The 22,552-nt window shown below is 35.7% G+C and overlaps 1 protein-coding gene across 3 annotated transcripts in view; it reads left to right on the top strand.

The window, feature by feature from the left end:
• Nucleotides 1-20,924, top strand: part of RPS6KA6 (ribosomal protein S6 kinase A6) — a 197,192-nt gene extending 176,268 nt beyond the window's left edge. For all 3 annotated transcript variants that reach the window (XM_068532501.1, XM_068532500.1, XM_068532499.1), the window contains 2 exons: nt 19,344-19,484; nt 20,767-20,924. In XM_068532501.1, the coding sequence (XP_068388602.1) occupies nt 19,344-19,484; nt 20,767-20,892 (267 nt within the window). In that variant the 3' untranslated portion in view covers nt 20,893-20,924. The remainder of the gene's footprint in view (nt 1-19,343; nt 19,485-20,766) is intronic.
• Nucleotides 20,925-22,552: the final 1,628 nt, after the last annotated feature.

Raw genomic sequence — 22,552 nt, 5'->3', positions numbered from 1 at the left:
TTTCTGGAAGAATTATTTAGAATTGGAATTGCTTTTTAAATATTTGTTATATTGACCTTAAAAAAAAAAAAAACAGAAGAGCCAGTTATTTTACCAGGAAAATGAGTTTATTTGGGGAAAAGCAGAGAATTGCAATTCAGGACAAGCAAACTAGGGCAACCTATAGGCAAGACTCCCTTTTAAATGAGGTTTCCTTTATTTATTTTACAGTTATAATTCACCAGTGAATTCATCTGGGCTTGGGGTTTTCTTTATTTCTCCTTGAGTGAGCATTGGTATTCTTTTTCTTTCAAGGAAATTGTTCATTGTTGAATATGATGTCATAAAGTTTTTCATAAAATCTCCTTACTAATCTATTAATGTTTGTAGACACTGTTGTGATGTCTACTTTCATGTTTCAGCCATAATTATGGATTGGTCTTTTTCTCTTTGCAGATATATCAGTTTTTGCTTCGTGTATTTTGAAGCTCTGTTTTTAGGTGCATAAATCATTTATAAATTTGACCTCTTGATTAGTTGTCCCCTTTATCATTATGAATTGACCTTCTTAATCCCTGGTAATTTTCTCCATTATTATTGAAAGATATATTCACTCAGTATAAAATTCTAGGTTCATTTCTTTGTGTTTTTTTAATTTCCAGTTTTTTGAGATATAATTGGCATACAGCACTGTATAAGATTAAGGTGTGCAACATAATGATTTGACTTATGTACATCATGAAATATTTGTCATAGTAAGTTTAGTGAACATACAGCATCTCATATACATACAAAATTAAAGAAATAAAACCCAATTTTTCACTTGTAATGAGAACTCTTAGAATTTACCCTAACAACTTTCATATAAAATATACAGCATTTTAATTATATTTATCATGTTGTATATTACATCCTTAGTACTTACTTATCTTGTAACTAGAAGTTTGTACTTTTTAGCTACTTCATCCAATTCTATTTCCCCCACACCCTGCCTCTGGTAACCACAAATCTGATCTCTCTTTCTATGAATTTGCTTGTTTGTTTTTGAAATATAATTGACCTACAACACTGTGTAAGTTCCTGTTACACAACATAGTGATTCAGTATTTCTATACATTTCAAATTGGTCACCATGGTAAGTCTAGTTACAATATGTCACCAAAGATTGACTATATTTCCCACACTGTACATTTCATACCCATGACTCATTTATTGCACAACTAGAAGTTTGTACCTCTTAATCTCCCTTACCTATTTCTTTCTTCACTGTACTCCCCTCCTCTCTCACAAACACCTGCTTGTTCTTTGTATCTATAACACTGTTTATGTTTTGTTATGTGTATTCGTTTATTTTGTTTTTTTAGATTCCACATATAAGTGAGATCATGTGGTATTTGTCTTTCTCTGACTTATTTCACTTTGCATAGTACCTTCTAGATCCACTCATGTTCTTGCAAATGGCAAGATTTCATTTTTAGTGGTTTATTAAAATTCCAGTGAATGTGTGTGTATATATACACACATATATATACACATATATATGCATTTGTTATTGATGGACATGTAGGTTGCTTCCATATCTTGGCTACTGTAAAAATTGCCACAATGAACATTGGACTCCATATAACTTTTTGGATTAGTGTTTTTGTTTTCTTCGGGTAAGTACCCAGATGATGTTGCTGGATCATATGGCAGTTCTATTTTTAATTTGTTGAGGAACCTCAATACTGTTTTCCTTTGTGGCTGCACCAATTTACATTCCCACCAACAACAGTGCATGAGGGTTCCCTCTTCTCCACATTCTCTCCAACACTTCTTCACATTCTCGCCAACACTTGTTGTTTGTTGTCTTTTTGATAATAGCCATTCTGACAGATGTGAGGTGGTATCTCAGTGTGGTTTTGATTTTCATTTCCTTGATAATTAGCGATGTTGAGCATCTTTTCATTAGTCTGCTGGCCATCTGTAGGCCTTTGGAAAAATGTTGATTCAGGTCCCCTGTCCATTTCTTAATCAGGTTATTCGTTCTTTTGCTGTTGAGTGTATGAGTTATTTGTGTATTTTGGATGTTAACTCCTTATCAGTAATATTATTTACAAATATCTTCTTCCATTCAGTAGGCTGCCTTTTCGTTTTCTTGATAGTTTCCTTTGCTGTGCAAAAGTTTTTTAGTTTGATGTTGTCCCATTTCTTTATTTTTGGTTTTGTTTCCTTTTCCTGAGGACACATGTTCAAAAAGTATTGCCAAGTCTGATGTCAAAGAGTGTACTGTTTATGTTTTCTTCTAGGAGTTTTATGGTTTCAGGTCTTAATTCTTTAATCCATTTTTAGTTTATTTTTGTATATGGTGTGAGAAAGTAGTCCAGTTTGACTCTTTTGCATGTAATTATTCAGTTTTCTCAACACCTTTTATTGAAGAAACTGTCTTTTTCCCACTGTATTGTTTTGCCTCCTTTGTTGGAGAGTAATTGACCATATAAAACATCAATTTGTTTCTGGGCCTTGTTCTTTTCCATTGACCTATATGTCTGTTTCTGTGCCAGTACCATAATGTTTTGATTACTGTAGGTTTGTAGTATAATTTGACATCAGGGAGCATGATATCTACAGCTTTGTTATTTTTTCTCAGGATTGCTTTGGCAATTTGGGGTCTTTTCTGGTTCCATACAAATTTTAAGATTATTTGTTCTAGTTCTCTGAGACATGTCATGGGTATTTTGATAAGGATTGCATTAAATATGTAGATTGCTTTGGGTAGTATGGACATTTTAACAATATTAATTCTTTCAATCCAAGAACAAAGGATATCTTTCATTTCTTTTTATTGTCTTCAGTTTCCTACATCAATGTTTTATACTTTTCAGAGGATAGTCTTTCACTTCCCAGGTTAAGTTTATTCCTAAGTATTTTATTCTTTTTAATGTGATTTTAAATGGGATTGTTTTCTTGCTTTCTCTTTCTGATAGGTTATTATTAGTGTATAGAAAAGCAATAGATTTCTGTATATTAATCTTGTATCTTGCAACTTTGCTAAATTTATTTGTTCTAATAGCATTTTGGTGGAGATATATGAATTTTCTCTATACAGCATCATGTCATGTGCAAATAGTGACAGTTTTACCCCTTCCCTTGCAATTTGATGTATTTTATTTTTTTTTTAATTGAAGTATAGTTGATTTGCAATGTTGTGTTAGTTTCACATGAACAGCAAAGTGATTCAGTTGTACATATACATATACATGTATATATTCTTATTCAGATTATTTTCCCATACAGGTTAGTACAAAATATTGACTATAGTTCCCTGTGCTATACAGTAGGTCCTTGTTATTTATCTATTTTATATATATTAGTGTGTATATGTTACTCCCAAACCTACAATTTTTCCCTCCCCCACCACCGTTTCCCTTTGGTAACCATAAGTTTGTTTTCTACATCTGTAAATCTGTTTCTGTTTTGTAAATAAGTTAATTTTGTATCACTTTTTTTTACATTCCACATATAAATGATATGATATTTGTCTTTCTCTATCTGGCTTACTTCACTTAGTACGATAATCTCTAGGTCCATCCATGTTGCTGCAATTGGCATTATTTCATTCTTCTTCATGGCTGAGTATTATTCCATTGTATATGTATAAAACATCTTTCTCATTTCATCTGTTGATGGACATTTAGGTTGTTTCCAAGTCTTGGCTACTGTAAATAGTGCTGCAATGAACATTGGGATGCATGTATCTTTTCGAATTATGGTTTTCTCCAGATATATGCCCAGGAGTAGGATTGCAGGATCGTATGGTAACACTATTTTTAATTTTTTTTAGGAACCTCCATACTGCTCTCCATAGTGGCTGCACCAATTTACATTTCTACCAACAATGTAGGAGGGTTTGCATTTCTCCACACCCTCTCCAGCATTTATTGTTTATAGACTTTTTGATGATGGCCATCCTGACCAGTGTGATGTGATACCTCATTGTAGTTTTGATTGGTATTTCTCTAATAATTAGCGATGTTAAACATCTTTTCATGTGCCTGTTGGCCATCTGTATGTCTTCTTTGGAGAAATGTCTATTTAGATTTTCTGCCTATTTATTGATTGGGTTGTTTGGTTTTTTGATATTGAGGTACCTGGGCTGTTTGTATATTTCAGAGATTAATCCCTCAATTAGTCCATAGGTTGTCTTTTCATTTTGTTTGTGGTTTCCTTTTCTGTACAAAAGGTTTTAAGTTTAATTAGGTCCCATTTGTTTTTGTTTTTTTTTTCATTACTCTAGGAGACAGAGCCAAAAAGATATTGATGCAATTTATGTCAAAGAATGTTCTGCCTATGTTTTCATCAAGGAGTTTTATGGTATCTGGTCTTACATTTAGGTCTTTTTTTTTTAAATTTATTTAATTTATTTTTGAATGCTTTGGGTCTTCGTTGCCACGCGCAGGCTTTCTGTAGTTGTGGGAGTGGGGGGCTACTCTTCGTTGAGGTGCACAGGCTTCTCATTGAGTTGGCTTCTCTTGTGGTGGAGCACAGGCTCTAGGCTCACGGGCTCTAGAGCGCAGGCTCAGTAGTTGTGGCGCATGGGCTTAGTTGCTGCACGGCATGTGTGATCTTCCAGGACCCGGGCTCGAACCCATGTTCGTGGATGGCAGGTGGATTCTTAACCACTGTGCCACCAGGAAAGCCCCACATTTAAGTCTTTAATCCATTTTGAGTTTATTTTTGTGTATGGTGTTAGAGAATGTTCTAATTTCATTCTTTTACATGTAGATATCCAGTTTTCCCAGCACCACTTACAAAAGAGACTGTCTTTTCTCCATTCTATACTCTTGCCTCCCTTGGTGTAGATTAATTGACCAAATATGTGTATATTTATTTCTGGGCTTTCTATCTTATTCCATTGATATATACTTCTATTTTTTTTACCAGTACAATACTGTTTTGATTACTGTGCTTTGTAGTATAATCTGAAGACACAGAGTGTGATTCCTCCAGCTGCTTTCTTCTTTCTAAAGATTGTTTGGGCTATTCAGGTTCTTTTGTGTTTCCATACAAATTTTAAAATTTTTTGTTCTAGTTCTGTGAAAAATGCCATTGGTAATTAGATAGGGTTTTCACTGAATCTGTAGATTGCCTTGGGTAGTATATTCATTTTCACAATATTGATTCTTCCAATCCAAGAACATGGTATATCTCTCCATCTGTTTGTGTCATCTTCCATTTTTTCATCATTTTCTTATAGTTTTCAGAGTACAGGTTTTTGCCTCCTTAGGTAGGTTCATTCCTATGTATTTTATTCTTTTTTTTTAACATCTTTATTGGAGTATAATTGCTTTACAGTAGTGTGTTAGTTTCTGCTTTATAACAAAGTGAATCAGTTATACATATATATATGTTCCCAAATCTCTTCCCACTTGCGTCTCCCTCCCTCCCACCCTCCCTATCCCACCCGTCTAGGTGGTCACAAAGCACCAAGCTGATCTCCCTGTGCTATGCGGCTGCTTCCCACTAGCTGTCTATTTTACGTTTGGTAGTGTATATATGTCCATGCCAATCTCTCACTTTGTCACAACTTACCCTTCCCCCTCCCCATATCCTCAAGTCCATTCTCTAGTAGGTCTGTGTCTTTATTCCTGTCTTGCCCCTAGGTTCTTTGTGACCTTTTTTTTTTCTTAGATTCCATATATATGTGTTAGCATACAGTATTTGCTTTTCTCTTTCTGACTTACTTCACTCTGTATGACAGACTCTAGGTCCATCCACCTCACTACAAATAACTCAATTTTGTTTCTTTTTATGGCTGGGTAATATTCCATTTTTTATATGTGCCACATCTTCTTTATCCATTCATCTGTTGATGGACACTTAGGGAATGTAAATTGATACAGCCACTATGGAGAACAGTATGGAGGTTCCTTAAAAAACTAAAAATAGAACTACCATACGACCCAGCAATCCCACTACTGGGCATATACCCTGAGAAAACCATAATTCAAAAAGAGTCATGTACCAAAATGTTCATTGCAGCTCTATTTACAATAGCCAAACAAAGACAATTTTATTTCTTCCTTTCTGATTTGTTACCATTTCTTTCTTTTTCTTGCCTAATTGCTCTGACTAGGACTCCTGTACTATTCTGAATAAAAGTGGTGAAAGTGAGCACTATTGTCTTAATCTTGATCTTAGAGGAAGAGCTTTCAGATTTTCACCATTGAGCATGAGGTTAGCTCTAATCTTCTATTATATTGGCCAAGATTACCTTTAAAAACAGGCAATAAAAAGCTTTAAGATTTCCATTAGAATCCAGAAACATTTGGACATCCTTTGTCAACTCCAAAGAGCAGCTTATAAAATCAATATTTTGGTAATTATTTTCTATTGTGAAAACAGTTTTCATATTTTAAAATGTAATTTTAACATATACTTTGCAGATAAGGCAGATTCCTACAAGAGCAGAAATTTTTAATAAAACAATAATTCACTAATAATTACAACTTTAATATGTTTTCATTGTATTTAATTTTTGATAGTTTGATTAATATGTGTCTTGGCATGTTTCTCCTTGGATTTATCCTGTATGAGACTATCTGTGCTTCCTGAACTTGATTAACTATTTCCTTTCCCATATTAGGGAAGTTTTCAACTATAATCTCTTCAAATATTTTCTCAGTCCCTTTCTTTTACTCTTCTTCTTCTGGGACCCCTATAATTCGAATGCTGGTGCATTTAATGTTGTCCCAGAGGTCTCTGAGACTGTCCTCAGTTCTTTTCATTCTTTTTTCTTTATTCTGCTCTGCAGTAGTTTTTTCCACTCTTTTATATTCCAGGTCACTTATCCGTTCTTCTGCCTCAGTTATCCTGCTATTGATCCCTTCTAGAGAATTTTTAATTTCATTTATTGTGTTGTTCATCATTGTTTGTTTGCTCTTTAGTTCTTCTAGGTCCTTGTTAAACGTTTCTTGTTTTTTCTCTATTCTATTTCCTAGATTTTGGATCATCTTTACTATCATTTTTCTGAATTCTTTTTCAGGTAGACTGCCTATTTCCTCTTCATTTGTTAGGTCTGGTGGGTTTTTGCCTTGCTCCTTCATCTGCTGTGTGTTTCTCTGTCTTCTCATTTTGCTTAACTTACTGTGTTTGGGGTCTCCTTTTCGCAGGCTGCAGGTTTGTACTTTCCATTGTTTTTGGTGTCTGTCCCCAGTGGCTAAAGTTGGTTCAGTGGGTTGTGTAGGCTTCCTGGTGGAGGGACTAGTGCCTGTGATCTGGTGGATGAGGCTGGATCTTGTCTTTCTGGTGGGCAGGTCCATGTCTGGTAATGTGTTTTAGGGTGTCTGTGACCTTATTATGATTTTAGGCAGCCTCTCTGCTAATGGATGGGGTTGCGTTCCTGTCTTGCTAGCTGTTTGGCATAGGGTGTCCAGCACTGTAGCTTGCTGGTCGTTGAGTGGAGCTGGGTCTTGGCGTTGAAATGGAGATCTCTGGGAGATTTTCACTATTTGATATTACATGGAGCTGGGAGGTCTCTTGTGGACCAGTGTCACTTGGCTCTCCCACCTCAGTGGCACAGCCCTGATGCCTGGCTGTAGCACTAAGAGCCTTTCCTCCACACGGCTCAGAATAAAAGGGAGAAAAAATAAAGAAGATTAAAATAAAATAAAGTAAAATAAAATAAAATTGTTATTTAAAAATACTTATTAAGAAATAGCTTTTTTAAGTAATAAAAACAAAAACGGACAGACAGAACCTTAGTACAAATGTTAGAGCAAAGCTATACAGACAAAATCACATACAGAAGCATACACATACACACTCACAAAAAGAGAAAAAGGGAAAATATATATATATATCGTTGCCCCCAAAGTCTACCTCCTCAATTTGGGATGATTCGTTGTCTATTCAGGTATTCTACAGATGCAGGGTACATCAAGTTGATTGTGGAGATTTAATCCGCTGCTCCTGAGGCTGCTGGGAGAGATTTCCCTTTCTCTTCTTTGTTCGCACAGTTGCCGGGGCTCAGCTTTGGATTTGGACCCACCTCTGCGTGTAGGTCGCCTGAGGGCATCTGTTCCCCCTCAGACAGGATGGGGTTAAAGGAGCAGCTGATTCGGCTGCTCTGGCTCACTCAGTCTGGGGGGAGGGAGGGGTACGGATACAGGGCGAGCCTGTGGCGGCAGCGGCCAGCATGACGTTGCACCAGGCTGAGGCGCGTGGTGCGTTCTCCCGGGAAAGTTGTCCCTGGATCCCAGGACCCTGGCAGTGGCGGGCTGCACAGGCTCCCGGGAGGGGAGGTGTGGATATTGACCTGTGCTCGCACACAGGCTTCTTGGTGGCGGCAGCAGCAGCCTTAGCGTCTCATGCCCGTCTCTGGTGTCCACGCTGATAGCCGCGACTCTCACCTGTCTCTGGAGCTCCTTTAAGTGGTCCTCTTAATCCCCTCTCCTCATGCACCAGGAAACAAAGAGGGAAGAAAAAGTCTCTTGCCTCTTTGACAGCTCCAGACTTATTCCCGGACTCCCTCCCGGCTAGCCATGGTGCACTAGCCCCCTTCAGGCTGTGTTCACGCAGCCAACCCCAGTCCTCTCCCTGGGATCTGACCTCTGAAGCCCGAGCCTCAGCTCCCAGCCCCCACCCGCCTTGGCGGGTGAGCAGACAAGCCTCTCGGGCTGGTGAGTGCAGGTCGGCCCCAATACTCTGTGCGGGAGTCTCTCCGCTTTGCCCTCCGCACCCCTGTTGCTGCGCTCTCCTTCGTGGCCCCGAAGCTTCACCCCTCCGCCACCCACAGTCTCTGCCCACGAAGGGGTTTCTAGTGTGTGGATACCTTTCCTCCTTCACAGCTCCCTCCCACAGGTGCAGGTCCTGTCCCTATTCTTTTGTCTCTTTTTTTACTTTTTTCTTTTGCCCTACCCAGGTACATGGGGGAGTTTCTTGCCTTTTGCGAGGTCTGAGGTCTTCTGCCAGCGTTCAGTAGGTGTTCTATAGGAGCAGTTCCACTTTGTAGATGTATTTCTGATGTATCTGTGGGGAGGAAGGTGATCTCTGCGTCTTACTCTTCCGCCATCTTGAAGCTCCTGTTCTTTTTGATACAGTGGTAAATGGGAATGTTTCCTTAATTTCTCTTTCTGATCTTTTGTTGTTAGTGTATAAGAATGCAAGAGATTTCTGTGCATTAATTTTGTATCCTGAAACTTTACCAAATTCATTGATAAGCTCTAGTAGTTTTCTGGTAGTGTCTTTAGGATTTTCTATGTATAGTATCATGTCATCTGCAGACAGTGACAGTTATACTTCTTTTCCAATTTGAATTCTTTTATTTCTTTTTCTTCTCTGATAGCCGTGGATGGGACTTCCAAAACTATGTTGAATAAAAGTAGCAAGAATGCACATCCTTGTCTTGTTCCTGATCTTAGAGGAAATGCTTTCAGCTTTTCACTGTTGGGTATGATGTTAGCTGTGGGTTTTTCACATGTGGATTTTATTATGTTGAGGTAGGTTCCCTCTTTGCCTACCTTTTGGGGAGTTTTTATCATAAATGGATGTTGAATTTTGTCAAAAGCTTTTTCTGCATCTGTTGAGATGATCATATGGTTTTCATTCTTCAACTTGTCAGTGTGGTGTATCACACTTATTGGTTTGCAGATATTGAAAAATCCTCATATTCCTGGGATGAATTCCATTTGATCATGTTGTATGATCCTTTTAATATATTGTTGGATTAGTTTGCTAGTATTTTGTTGAAAATTTTTGCATCTTTTGTTCATTGGTGGTATTGGCCTGTAATTTTCTTTTTTTGTGATATCTTTGTCTGGTTTTAGTATCAGGGTTATGGTGGCCTCACAGAATAAGTTTGGAAGTGTTCCTTCCTATGCAATTTTTTGGACTAGGTTCAGAAGGATAGGTGCTAACTGTGCTCTCAATGTTTGGTAGAATTCGCCTGTATAGCCATCTGGTCCAGGACTTTTATTTGTTGGGAGTGGTTTTTTTTGTAATTTTATTCAAGTATAGTTGATTCACAATGTTGTGTTTAATTTCTGCTGTACAGCAAAGTGACTCAGTTATACATATACATATATATGTATGTATATATATATATATATATATATATATATATATATATATATATATATATATATATATATATATATATATATATATATATATATATTCTTTTTCATATTCTCTTCCATTATGGTTTATCACAGGGTATTGAATATGGTTCCCTGTGCTATACAGTAGGACCGTGTTGTTTATCCATCCTATATATAATAGCTTGCATCTGCTAATCCCGAATTCCCAATCCTTCCCTCCCCCACCCTCCCCACCTTGGCAACCACAAGTCTCTTCTCTATATTTGTTAGTCAGTTTTTGTTTCATAGATATGTTCATTTGTACTGTATTTTAGATTCCACATAAAAGTGATATCATATGGTATTTGCCTTTCTCTTTATGACTTACTTCACTTAACATGATAATCTCCAGGTCCATCCATGTTGCTGCAAATGGCATTATTTCATTATTTTTTTATGGCTGAGTAATATTCCATTCTATGTATGTACCACAACTTCTTTATCCATTCATCTGTCGATGGACACTTAGCGATGGTTGCTTCCATGTCTTCGCTACTGTACATAGTGCTGCTATGAACATAGAGGTGAATGTATCTTTTCGAATTATGGCATTGGCTGGGTATATGCCCAGGAGTAGGATTGCTGGATCATATGGCACCTTTATTTTTAGTTTTTTGAGAACCTCTGTACTCTTTTCCATTATGGCTGCACCAATTTACATTCCCACCAACAGCATAAGAGGGTTCCCTTTTCTCCACACCCTCTCTAGCATTTATTATTTGTAGACTTTTTAATGATGGCCATTTTGCTTGGTTTGAGATGATACCTCATTGTAATGTTAATTTGCATTTCTCTAATAACTAGTGATGATGAGCATCTTTTCCTGTGCCTTTTGGCCATCTGTATGTCTTCTTTGGAGAAACGTCTATTTAGGTGTTCTGCCCATTTTTCATTTGAGTTATTTGGGTTTTTTTGTTATTGAATTGTAGGAGCTATTTGTATATTTTGGAAATTAAACCCTTGTTGGTTACATCATTTGCAAATATTTTCTTCCAGTCCGTAGGTTGTCTTTTCGTTTTGTTTATGGTTTCCTTTACTGTGCAAAAGCTTATATGTTTGATTAGGTCCTATTTATTTTTGCTTTTATTTCTGTTGCCGTGGGAGACTGACCTAATAAAACATTAGTAGAATGTATGTCAGAGAATGTTTTGCCTGTGTTCTTGTTACCGAATCCATGCTCGCTCTGCTTGCCGCATGACTGGCCAATAAATTGGGAGATGATGTGTTGAGGTATGGAATATGACTTTATTCGGGAAGCTGGCAGACTGAGAAGATGGCAGATTAATGTCTCCAAAAAACCATCTTATCGGGGTCTGGATGCCAGTTTGTTTTATAGAATAGAGAGGGGGAGGAGGTGAGGAAGTAAAATAAAAAGGCTATGTCTTGTAACTACCTCCTGGAATGGCCAGCCTTGGGGAGGGGATGTGTTAATTTCTTCTTTCTTGCAGCTATTCACAGGTGGACAGGGTCAGGATGTTTCCCTGAACAAAGGCACTTTGGTTTAACTTTCACACAGAGGGGCAGGGTTACCCAAGGCAGGCCATTATGTATAGACAGTATCCTGTCAGTGAACAAAAGCAACAGGAAGCAAAGGTTAAAGTAAAGAAACAGATCCAACATGGAGTCAGGGTTGGCTCTTCCCTGTTACACTCTCTTCTAGGAGTTTTATAGTATCTTGTGTTATATTTAAGTCTTTAAGCCATTTTGAGTTTACTTTTGTGTGTGGTGTGGCAGGGTGTGTTCTAGCTTCATTGATTTACATGTGACTGTCCAGCTTTCCCAGCATCATTTGCTGTAGAGGCTGTCTTTTCCCCATTGTATATTCTTGCCTCTTTTGTCAATGATTAATTGCACATAGGTGTGTGGGTTTATTTCTGGGCTCTCTACTCTGTTCCATTGATCTGTCTGTCTCCTTTTGTGCCAGTACCACGCTGTTTTGATTACTGTAGCTTCATAGTATTGTCTGAAGTCTGGGAGGGTTGATTATGCCTCCTGCTTTGTTCTTTTTCCTCAGGATTGCTTGGGCAATTCTGGGTCTTTTATGGTTCCATATAAATTTTAGGATTATTTGTTCTAGTTCTTTGAATAATGTCATAGGTATTTTGTTTAGAGCTTTAAATTACAGATTCAATTTCAGTACATGTAATTGGTCTATTCATATTTTCTATTTCTTCCTGATTAAGTCTTGAGAGATTGTACCTTTCTAAGAGTTTGTCCATTTCTTCTAGGTTGTCCATTTTATTGGCATATAGTTGCTTGTAGTAATCTCTCATGATCCTTTGTATTTCTGTGGTGTTCGTTGTAACTTCTCCTTTTTCATTTTTAATTTTCTTAATTTGGGCCCTTTCCCTTGTTTTCTTGATGAGTCTGGCTAAAGGTTTATCAATTTTGTTTATCTTTTCAAAGAACCAGCTTTTAGTTTCATTAATCTTTTCTATTGTTTTCTTAGTGTCTATTTAATTTATTTCTGCTCTGATCTTTATGTTTCCTTCTACTACCTTTGGGTTTTGTTTGTTCTTCTCTCTCCAATTCCTTTAGGTGTAAGGTTATCTTCCTTATTTTAGATTTGTCTTGTTTCCTGAGGTAAGCTTGTATTGCTATAAACTTCCATCTTAGAACTGCTTTTGCTGCATCCCATATCTTTTGGATCTTCATGTTTTCATTTTCATTTGTCTCTAGGTATTTTTTTTTAATTTCTTCTTTGATTTCTTCAGTGATCCATTGGTTGATTAGGAGCATATTGTTTAGCCTACATGTGCTTGTGTTTTTTTGCAGTTTCTTTCTTGTAGTTGATTTCTAATCTCATAGCATCATGGTTAGAAAAGATGCTAGATATGATTTCAATTTTCTTAAATTTACCAAGGCTTGCTTTGTTGCCTAGCATGTGATCTATCCTGGAGACTGTTCCATGTGCACTTGAAAAGAGTGTGTATTCTGCTCCTTTTGGATGGAACACTCTATAGATATCAGTTAAGTCCATCTGGTCTAATGTGTCATTTAAGGACTGAGTTCCTTATTGATTTTATTTCTTTTCCTTGTCTGATTCCTTTGGTGAGGACCTCCAGTACTATGTTAAATATAAGTGGTGAGAGTGGACGTCTTTATCTTGTTCCTGATTTTAGAGGAAAAGCTTTTAGACTTCATCATTGATTATGATGTTAGCTGTGGGTTTATCATATATGGCCTTTATTATGTTGAGGTATATTACCTCTAGACCAACTTTGTTTAGAGTTTTTATCATAAATGGATGTTTAATTTTGTCAAATGCATTTGCAGCATCTATTGAGATAATCATATGATTTTTCTTCTTCAATTTGTTAATGTGGTGTATCACATTGATTGATTTGCAGATACTGAAGCATCCTTTACATCTCTGTGATAAATCCCACTTTATCATTTTGTGTTTCTCTTAATAGGTTGTTCAATTTAGTTTGCTAATATTTTATTGAGGGTTTTTGTATCAATGTTCATCAGTGATATTAGCTTGTAATTTTCATTTTTTTGGTGGTATCTTTGGTTTTGTTATCAGGGTTATGCTTGCCTAATAAAATGAGTTCAAAAGTATTCTTTTTTTGTTTAATTTTCTAGGAATTCTTTGAGAAGGATGGGTGTTAACTCTTATTTAAATGTTTTTAGAATTCATCAGTGAAGCCATTTGTCCTGGACTTTTGTTTGTTGGGAATTGTTTTTATTACTGATTCAGTTTTATTACTGGTAATTGGTCTGTTCACATTTTCTAGTTCTTCCTGGTTCAGTCTTGGAAGATTGTATGTTTCTAGGAATTTATCCATTTTTTTTCTAGATTGTCCATTTTTTGGAGTATAACTGTAGTAATCTCTTGTGATCCTTTTTATTTCTGTGCTATTAGTTATTTCTCCTCTTTCCCTTCTGATTTTATTGATTTGAGCCCTTTCTCTTTTTTTCTTGATGACTCTGGCTAGAGGTTTTTAATCTCTATTTCATTTGTTTCTGCTCTGATCTTTACTATTTCTTTCCTTCTACTAACTTTGAGTTTTGTTTTTTTCTTCTTTTTCTAGTTCCTTTAAGTGTAAGGTTAGATTGTTTGGCATTTTTCTTGCTTCCTGATATAGGCGTGGGTCACTATCCACTTCCCTCTAATAACTGCTTTTGCTGTGGCCCATAGATTGTAGATCATTGTGTTTTTGCTTTCATTTGTCTCTAAGTATTTTTTGATTTCCTCTTTGATTTCTACAGTGATCCATTGGTTGTTTAGTGCATGTTGTTTAGACTCCACATGTGTCGGGGGTTTTTTTTGAAGTTTTTTTTTGTTGTTCTTGTACTTGATTTCTAGTCTCATACCATTGTTGGAAAATATGCTTGATGTGATTTCAGCCTTCTTAAATTTATTGAGGCTTGTTTTGCAGCCCAGCATGTGAACTGTCTTTGGAGCATGTTCCATGTGCCCTTGAAAAAAATGTGTGTTTTGTTGTTTTTGGATCAAAAGTTCTGTATATTTGTATTATTTCCATCTAGTCTAACGTGTCATTTAAGACCAGTGTTTCCTTATTGATTTTCTGTCTGGATGATCTCTCCATTGATGTAAGTGTGATATTGACGTCGACTACTATTATTGTGTTACTGTCAATTTGTCCTTTAATGTCAGTATTTGCATTACATATTTAGGTATTCCAACTTTGGTTTCATATATATTTACAATTGATATACATCTTGCTGGATTGACCCCTTCGTCATTATGTAATGTCCTTGTCTCTTGTTACAGTCTTTGTTTTAAAGTCTATTCATCTAATATAAGTATTGCTACCCCAGCTTTCTTTTCATTTCCATTTGGATGGAATACCTTTTTTATCCTGTCACATTCAGTTTTTGTGTGTGTTTACATCTGAAGTGAGTCTCTTATAGGTAGCATATAGATGGTCTTGGTTTTTTTTTTAGTCATTCAGCCACTTTCTATGTCTTTTGATTGGAACATTTAATTTATTTGCATTTTAAATAATTATCAATAGGTATGTATCAATACTTATTGCCATTTTGTTAATTTTTTTCTGGTTGTTTTTGTCTTTTTTTATCTTTCTTCATCTTTTGTTCTCTTCCCTTGTGATTTGATGATTATCATTAGTATTATGTTTGGATTCCTTTCTCTCTCTCTCTCTCTCGTGTGTGTGTGTGTGTGTGTGTGTGTGTGTGTGTGTATGTGTGTCTGTTACAGGTTTTTGCTTTGTGGTTACCATGATGTTCGTATTTCACAATATATATGATTATTTTCAGTTGATGATCTCTTAAGTTTGAACTCATCTAAAAACCCTGCATTTTTATACCCCTCTTATGTTTAATGTTTTTAACATCATATTTTGCATGTTTTTTGTGTGTATTTCTTAACTACTTTATGTGTATATGTAGGTGATTTTACCACTCTTGTCTTTTAACCTTCCTAGTAGTTTTATAAGTGGTTGATGTTTACTGTGCCTTTGCCTTTACCAGTGAGATTTTGCCTTTTGTAATTTTTATATTTCTAGTTTTGGTCTTGTCTTTGCTACTTAGAGAAGTCCCTTTAGCATTTCTTAGAGAGCCGTTGGTTTAGTGGTACCTAACTTTTTTAGTGCTTGCTTCTCTGTAAAACATTCTCTCTCCTTCAAATCTGAAGATAGCCTTGCTGGGTAGAGTAGTCTTGGTTGTATGTTTTGTCCTTTCATCACTTTGAATACATCACTTTGGCACTCCCTTCTGGCTTGCAGGTTCTGCTGAAAAGTCAACTGAAAGTCTTATGGGAATTCCTTTGTATGTAACTAGTTGCTTTTCTCTTGCCGCTTTTAAGATTTTCTATCTATAATTTTTGCCGTTTTAGTTATAGTGTGCCTTGGTGTGGATCTCTTTTCATTCAGCTTGTTTTGGACTCAGTTGCTTCCTGGACCTGGATGTCCATTTCCTTTCCCAGGTAGGGGAAGTTTCCAGTTATTATTTCTTCAAATAAATTGTGTCCCTTTCTCTTTTCTCCTTTGGGACCCCTATAATGTGAATATTAGTACTCTTGGTATTTTTTCCAGAAATCTTTTAAAAGCTATCCTCATTTCTTAAATTCTTTTTTTTCCTTTTTCTGTTCAGCTTGGGTGATTTACATTATTCTGTCTTTCAGTTCACTGATCTGTTTCTCTGTATCATGTCACGTACTCTTGATTCCTTCTTAGTGTTTTTTGTTTTTTTTGTTTTTTAAATTTCAACTATTTTATTCTTCAGCTCTGTTTTGTGGTTCTTTATACTTTGTAACTCTTTGTTAGACTTCTCACTGTGTTCATCCATTATTCTCCCAAGTTCATTGAGCATTTTTTATGATCATTACTTTGAAGTCTTTATTGGGTAGGTTGCTCTCTTCCACTTTGTTTAGTTCTTCTGAGATTTTGTCTTGTTCCTTTGTTTGGAACATATTCCTCTGTCTCCTCATTTTGTCCAGTTCTCTGTGTTTATTTCTATTTATTAAGTAGGTCAGTCATGTTTCCTGATCTTGGAGAAGTGGCATTATGTAGGAGATATTCTATGGGGCCAATCAGCATACTCCACTCTGATCACCAGAGCTATATGTCCTAGGGGTGCCCCATGTGTGTGCTGCGTGGGTTCTTCTGTTGTGGTGGGGCCACTACTCTGGGTGCACTGGCAGGCAGGGCTGGCTCCAGCCCAGTTGGTTGCCAGGCCCTGTGTTGTGGTGGCTGCCAGCCCACTGTTGGGCATGGCTGGGTCCTGGCATGACTGGCTGTTCAGACCCAGTGGTCCCAGGGCTGGTGCTGGCTTGCTAGTGGGTGGGACCAGGGGCCTAGGTGACTGTCTGCAGGGTCTGGGGGGACCTAGGGCTGGTACCTCACCACTGGTGGGTGGGGTTGTCCCAGGGCAGCTTAATGTATGTGCCTGTGGGGCTTTTATTTTTATCTTTGTTTCATCATATGTAACTTGTCTTTTTTCTTTTGTCAGTTACTTTTAAAGTTTTCTCTGTCTTGGGTTTTGAGCAATTTGGTTTGATGTCCCTTGGTGTAATTTTCTTTATTTCTTTTACTTGGGGTTCACTGACCTTCTTAGATATGTGGGTTCATAGTTTCCATAAAATCTGGAAATTTTAGAGGCATTATTTCTTCAAATATTGTTTTCTTCCCTCTTACTTTCTGGGACTCCAATTGCAGTTGTGTGCTTTGTCAGTTGAAGTTGTCCCATAGCTCATTGATGCTCTGCTGTTTTGCTTGTTTGTTTTGCACTTCTTTTTCTTTTTTATAGTGTCTATTGCCATGTCTTCACCAGTCTTTTTACCTGCCATCTTAAATTTGCCATTAATCCTATTTGGTTCTTTTTATTTTTTTTTTGTCTCACATTTTAGTTTTCACCTCTGTTTTATTTGTTTCTTTTTATATCTTCTATGTCTCTCTACTTAACTTTTGAACATATATTTCAGTTTTGGGTCAATTTTGATTGATTGAGTTTTTTTCTTTTCATTTTGCATTGTATTTTCCTTCTCTTTTGTATGCCTTGTAATTTTGGACAAGAAGCTTGACATAGTGAATTTTACCTTGGTGAGTGCTGGATGCTTTTGTATTCCCATTCTTGAGCTACTTTCTGAGTTAAGTTAGGGAAAACAATTGATACTTTTGTGCATTCCTTTTAAGATATTTTTAGGCAGGACCAGAGCAGTGTTTAATCTAGGGATACTCACTACTCAGGCAGGTTTCTTTCAATTTCTCTACCAAATACTCCATGAATATGAGATTTTCCAGTCTGACTGGTGGGAACAAGCAATATTCTTCACCCTGCATGAACTCCCATTTCCCTCTAATCCTTTCATATGGTTCTTCCCATGACCTGTGTTATTTTTTTCACCACATATGGGTTTGTGGTGAAGACACTTGAAAGAGACACCCTACAGGGTTCTCTCTCTGCTCCTCTTACCTCTTAATTAATCTTTCTTGCTCTCTCTGCCCTGGTCTTCCCTGACTCTCAGTTCTGCCTTGTCACCACAGGGAATCTTCCAGGCTCTGCCTGAGTTTTCCTTACCTACCCAGCATCCTGAAAACTCTTTCAAGGTTCTAAGCTAGAGCAATCATAGGGCTTACTTGATTTGTTTCCCATCTTTTAAGGGTTACTTTCCTTCATTGCCTAATATCTGATCTCTTGAATACTGTTGCTTCCTATATTTTATGGGTATTTTTTTTTTGGAGGGACTGGGTTTCAACCAGGTGAGTGAATCCAGTTCCTGGTTTTACATCTTGGCCAGAGGCACAGAAGTCCTTGGAACTTTAATCATTTTTATGATTATCATTTATATCTGTTTTATTGATGTAATTCACTGTTATGTTCTTTTAAATATTATTTTTTCATTTATTTCTGCACATATGTTCTTTTTTCAAAAGATTTTTTTGATTGGTTGTTCTACTCCTCTACATAGTTTCAACCAATTACATTATTCTTCAAATTCTGACATTACAGTGTAGTCTTTGGTTTCTCACTGCTTCTGCTAGTGATAAAAAGTTCACAAATGCTTTTGTTTCTATATTAGAAGATGCTTGTTAAGGAGAGTTTAATTCTCCTTTCTATAAAAGATGCTTGGTAGAGATAGTTTATTTTAAATTGTTACATCATTTAATAGATTTAAAATTATGTTTTATTATGAGGTTATGTTACATTTATAAGTTTTTATTACAACATAGAGAAAATAAGCATATTCACATTTACTCTGATGAAAAATGTATGATATTCTGACCACTACAATGCTAGCAGTCAGCTGCTAACCTTGGATTTATGTTTTGCTTTCTTTAGTATTTTATACAGTGAACCACCAGTTACTGAGCATATTAACAACAGGGGACCCTCCCTTCTAAGATGTTGTATCTATATACAGATACCCTTATACCTTGGGGCCCAGATTACCAGCAAAGATCAATAGTTCCTTTCTCCTCCTGACCATTTAGCACATTCCACCATAGCTCCTGCTACTTTACATTTTTCTCCTCCCTCACTAACCACATTCCAGTTCCACAGAATTGGTATCCCCTGATTTTAGAATGGTAGATAGGGATATACTGTATTTTGAAAAATCTGTTTTAAGATTCTCTTTTGACAGTTAACTATGCAGTATATGGGTTTTGTTTTCCCTAATGATAGGTCAAATAAAACAGATTGCAAAGCTATTAATGCTTTCATACTTTGAGAAAATGTGAAATGATATATTTTACTAAAACCTTTAATGATATGTAGTTTCATGTATGTATATATATATTTTTCATTTTAATTTAGGATTTGCTTTCCCATATGCTGCATATGGACCCACAGCAGCGGTACACTACAGAACAAGTATTAAAACACTCGTGGATAACCCACAGAGATCAGTTGCCAAATGATCAGCCAAATAGGAATGATACATCACATGTTGTTAAGGTAAAACAAACATACTTTTAAGCACCTTCTAAATGCTTGATACCTAATAATGCCATTGCATGCCATCCACTGATGACACATATAATTACTTTAAAGTATCTTTATTTTTTAAAGGTATATTTATAGATTTTTTGTTTTGGTTTGCTTTTTTAAGTAACAAACTTCTTTACCTACTGACTTACTGATGATAAATAAAAATTTCTTGATTGTATTTGACTTGCTCTTAAGAGACACTGGGGCTAGGAGCAGACTAAATTCAAGTTTTGTATGGAAACAAAAGATGGCTAGTGGTTCCTAAATTAATAACCATTGGTTTCCATATTTATAGACATTGGACCTAGATTTTAAAGTTTAGTATTTTATCCATTTATCTGTTGATGGACACTAAGGTGTTTCCATATCTTGGCCATTGTGATATTGCTGGAATGAACATGGGAGTGCAGATAATCTCTGAGGGTAGAGAAATTGTGATGTATGTGTGTATGGAATATATTATATATAATAGAATATTATTCAGCTTTTTAAAAGGAGATCTTGCCATTTGCAACAACATAGGTGAACCCATAAGACATTATTGCTAAGTGAAATAATGTAGACACAGAAAGAAAAATAGTACATGATCTCTCTTATATGTGGAATCTAAAAAAGTCAAATATGTAGAAACAGAGAGTAGAACAGTGGTTACCAGGGGCATGGAGGTGGTGGAAATGGGGAGATATTGGTTAAGGCATACAAAGTTACAGTTATGTAGGATGAATAAGTCTAGAGATCTAATGTGAAGCCTGATGACTATAGTTAATAATACTATATTGAGTACTGGAATTATTATACTGGAGTATTTTCTAAGATTTCAGGTGCTCTCATCACACAAAAAATGATAACTGTGTGAAGAGAAAATATGTTGATTAGCTTGACTGTAGTAATCATTTTACTGTATATATATCAAAATAACATGTTATATGCCTTAAATATATACAATTCCTATTAAAAATAAGATTAAAAAGATATTTAAAAGCAAATTCGATGAGTTTTGAAAGACTGATAAAAATAATATATTTTAGTGTTTTAAAAATTTGTAAGAAGCATAGTTATTGAAGTAAAAAATATACAAGTAATCAAGTGTTAATTAATCAAGGGAGCATCAATGCACAGATTAAGGATTCTCAATTATTTTCCTGGGGGGAAAAAGTTGTATTCTAGTTAAATTTCTCATGATATAATGTGGAAGTTTTCTTACTTCCAGAGATTGTTATTCATTTTGTGATATTTCTCATTATTTTAGGGAGCAGTGGTTGCCACATATTCTGCCCTGACTCACAAGACCTTTCAACCAGTCCTAGAGCCTGTTGCTGCTTCAAGCTTAGCTCAACGACGGAGCATGAAAAAGCGAACATCAACTGGCCTGTAAGATTTTTAGTGTTCCTCAGCCAAACTGGATGAATAAAAATTTAAATGTGTGGCTTTTTGTCTAATCTTATATCAAAGGCATTGTTTTCTACTACATTACTTGAATATTCTGTTTAAGCTTCCTTTTTTTAAGGGGGAGTGAGATAAAAAACATATACAGGTCCACAATATTCATACTGCATTGTTTTTCAGTAGTGTCCAAGTGTTTATTTAAGTATAAAATTGGTGTCTACAAGGTCCTACCAACTTCTCTGCACACTAACTTCTAAAGTTCCTTTCAAATAAAGTTACTTTAATAGTTTTTCTGGTTATGTAAAATAATGGTTTGGGGAATCATTACCAACAGTTAAGATGGCAGTATAATAGTATAATGCCAAGCAATGTCAGTATTTTTTAACATTAGATCCTGAAAGGATAGGCTTCTTTTTTTTTAAGAAAATCAAACAAAAAATGTATTGTAGAAGCTTATTGTGTGTAACCAAAGGACTCCATTCATTTGACTCTCTGTAGTTACTAAAATGTAAACATAGTAGTTTAGTGCCAGATGAAAAAATCATTTGTGCTAATATGTGAACTCCTAATATGGTTGATGCCAAATTTTACAGAAGAATTAAATCACAGATAATGTGTGCCGACATACCTGTATATTATCCATAAGTGGCCTCATCTAGAAATAAAGGTTTTCATAAGGCTTCTGTAAATTTTACATCTAATGGAATTGTAATACAAGTGAAGACATTTTTAGCCGAAGGCTTTATATTGGTGTTGTAATCTACTAAATAGGTCATAGTTAAGCCTTTGAAAATAAAGTACATGGTGTTGGCACTACCTTGGTGTTATGTAAGCTGACTTTCAAGTTAACCAATTGGATTTAATTATCATCTGTCCCTTTATAATGAACTACACTGTTGTTTCTTAGACTTCCATGTGCTTTGAATTACAGTGTAGCATATTAATCTATCTTTAATCCTGTGGTCATATAGTTGAAACTTTACTGTAGTGGACTTGTGAGCTTAGCACACATGATATAGTTATAATGCATTTCAGTAAACTTTAGATAATGCTACATAATAGTTGACTTCAAGAAGATAAACAGTCTTTTTAAATAGGAATTAATGTTAATGATCTGCATAAAATTTGAACACATTTTAAAATCATATTTATAATAAAAAGGTCTGGCCAAATTTGTCCTATTATTAAATTTTATGATTCAGAACCACTACATAGTATGTATTGTTTTCTCTAAATGATGGATTTTGAAAGAATCTTTTTGTGTTGTTGAAGAAAATACCATTACTACTACTTTAAATACCATTACTACTGCTACTACTGCTGCTACTGCTACTGCTACTGACAGAAGGAACTCATGAATGTAAACTGGAGGATATTACACTTTTCTTTAGTGAATATAAGTGATCTACTTGTGCGTGCTTGGTATACTGTTTGCTGTGTATTTTATTTTGCTTAGTTCAGAGAGAGGTGATTACTGAGTGCTGAAGTATACAATTTAGTCTAGGAGACTTGTAACTTCAGTATTTAATAAAAGAAACTATACATAATTTTCTGTATAATGTAAGTGATGTATATTCCATTCACAAAGATCTATTTCTTGTGTGTGATATATAAAACTATGTATCCTTATTTTGAGGTGTCTTTTTGCA

This window comes from Eschrichtius robustus, chromosome X, assembly GCF_028021215.1.
Source record: "Eschrichtius robustus isolate mEscRob2 chromosome X, mEscRob2.pri, whole genome shotgun sequence".
NCBI classification, from domain to species: Eukaryota; Metazoa; Chordata; class Mammalia; order Artiodactyla; family Eschrichtiidae; genus Eschrichtius; species Eschrichtius robustus.
The sequence above is the reverse complement of the archived record's forward strand: the minus strand, read 5'-3'. Positions and strand labels throughout refer to the sequence as shown.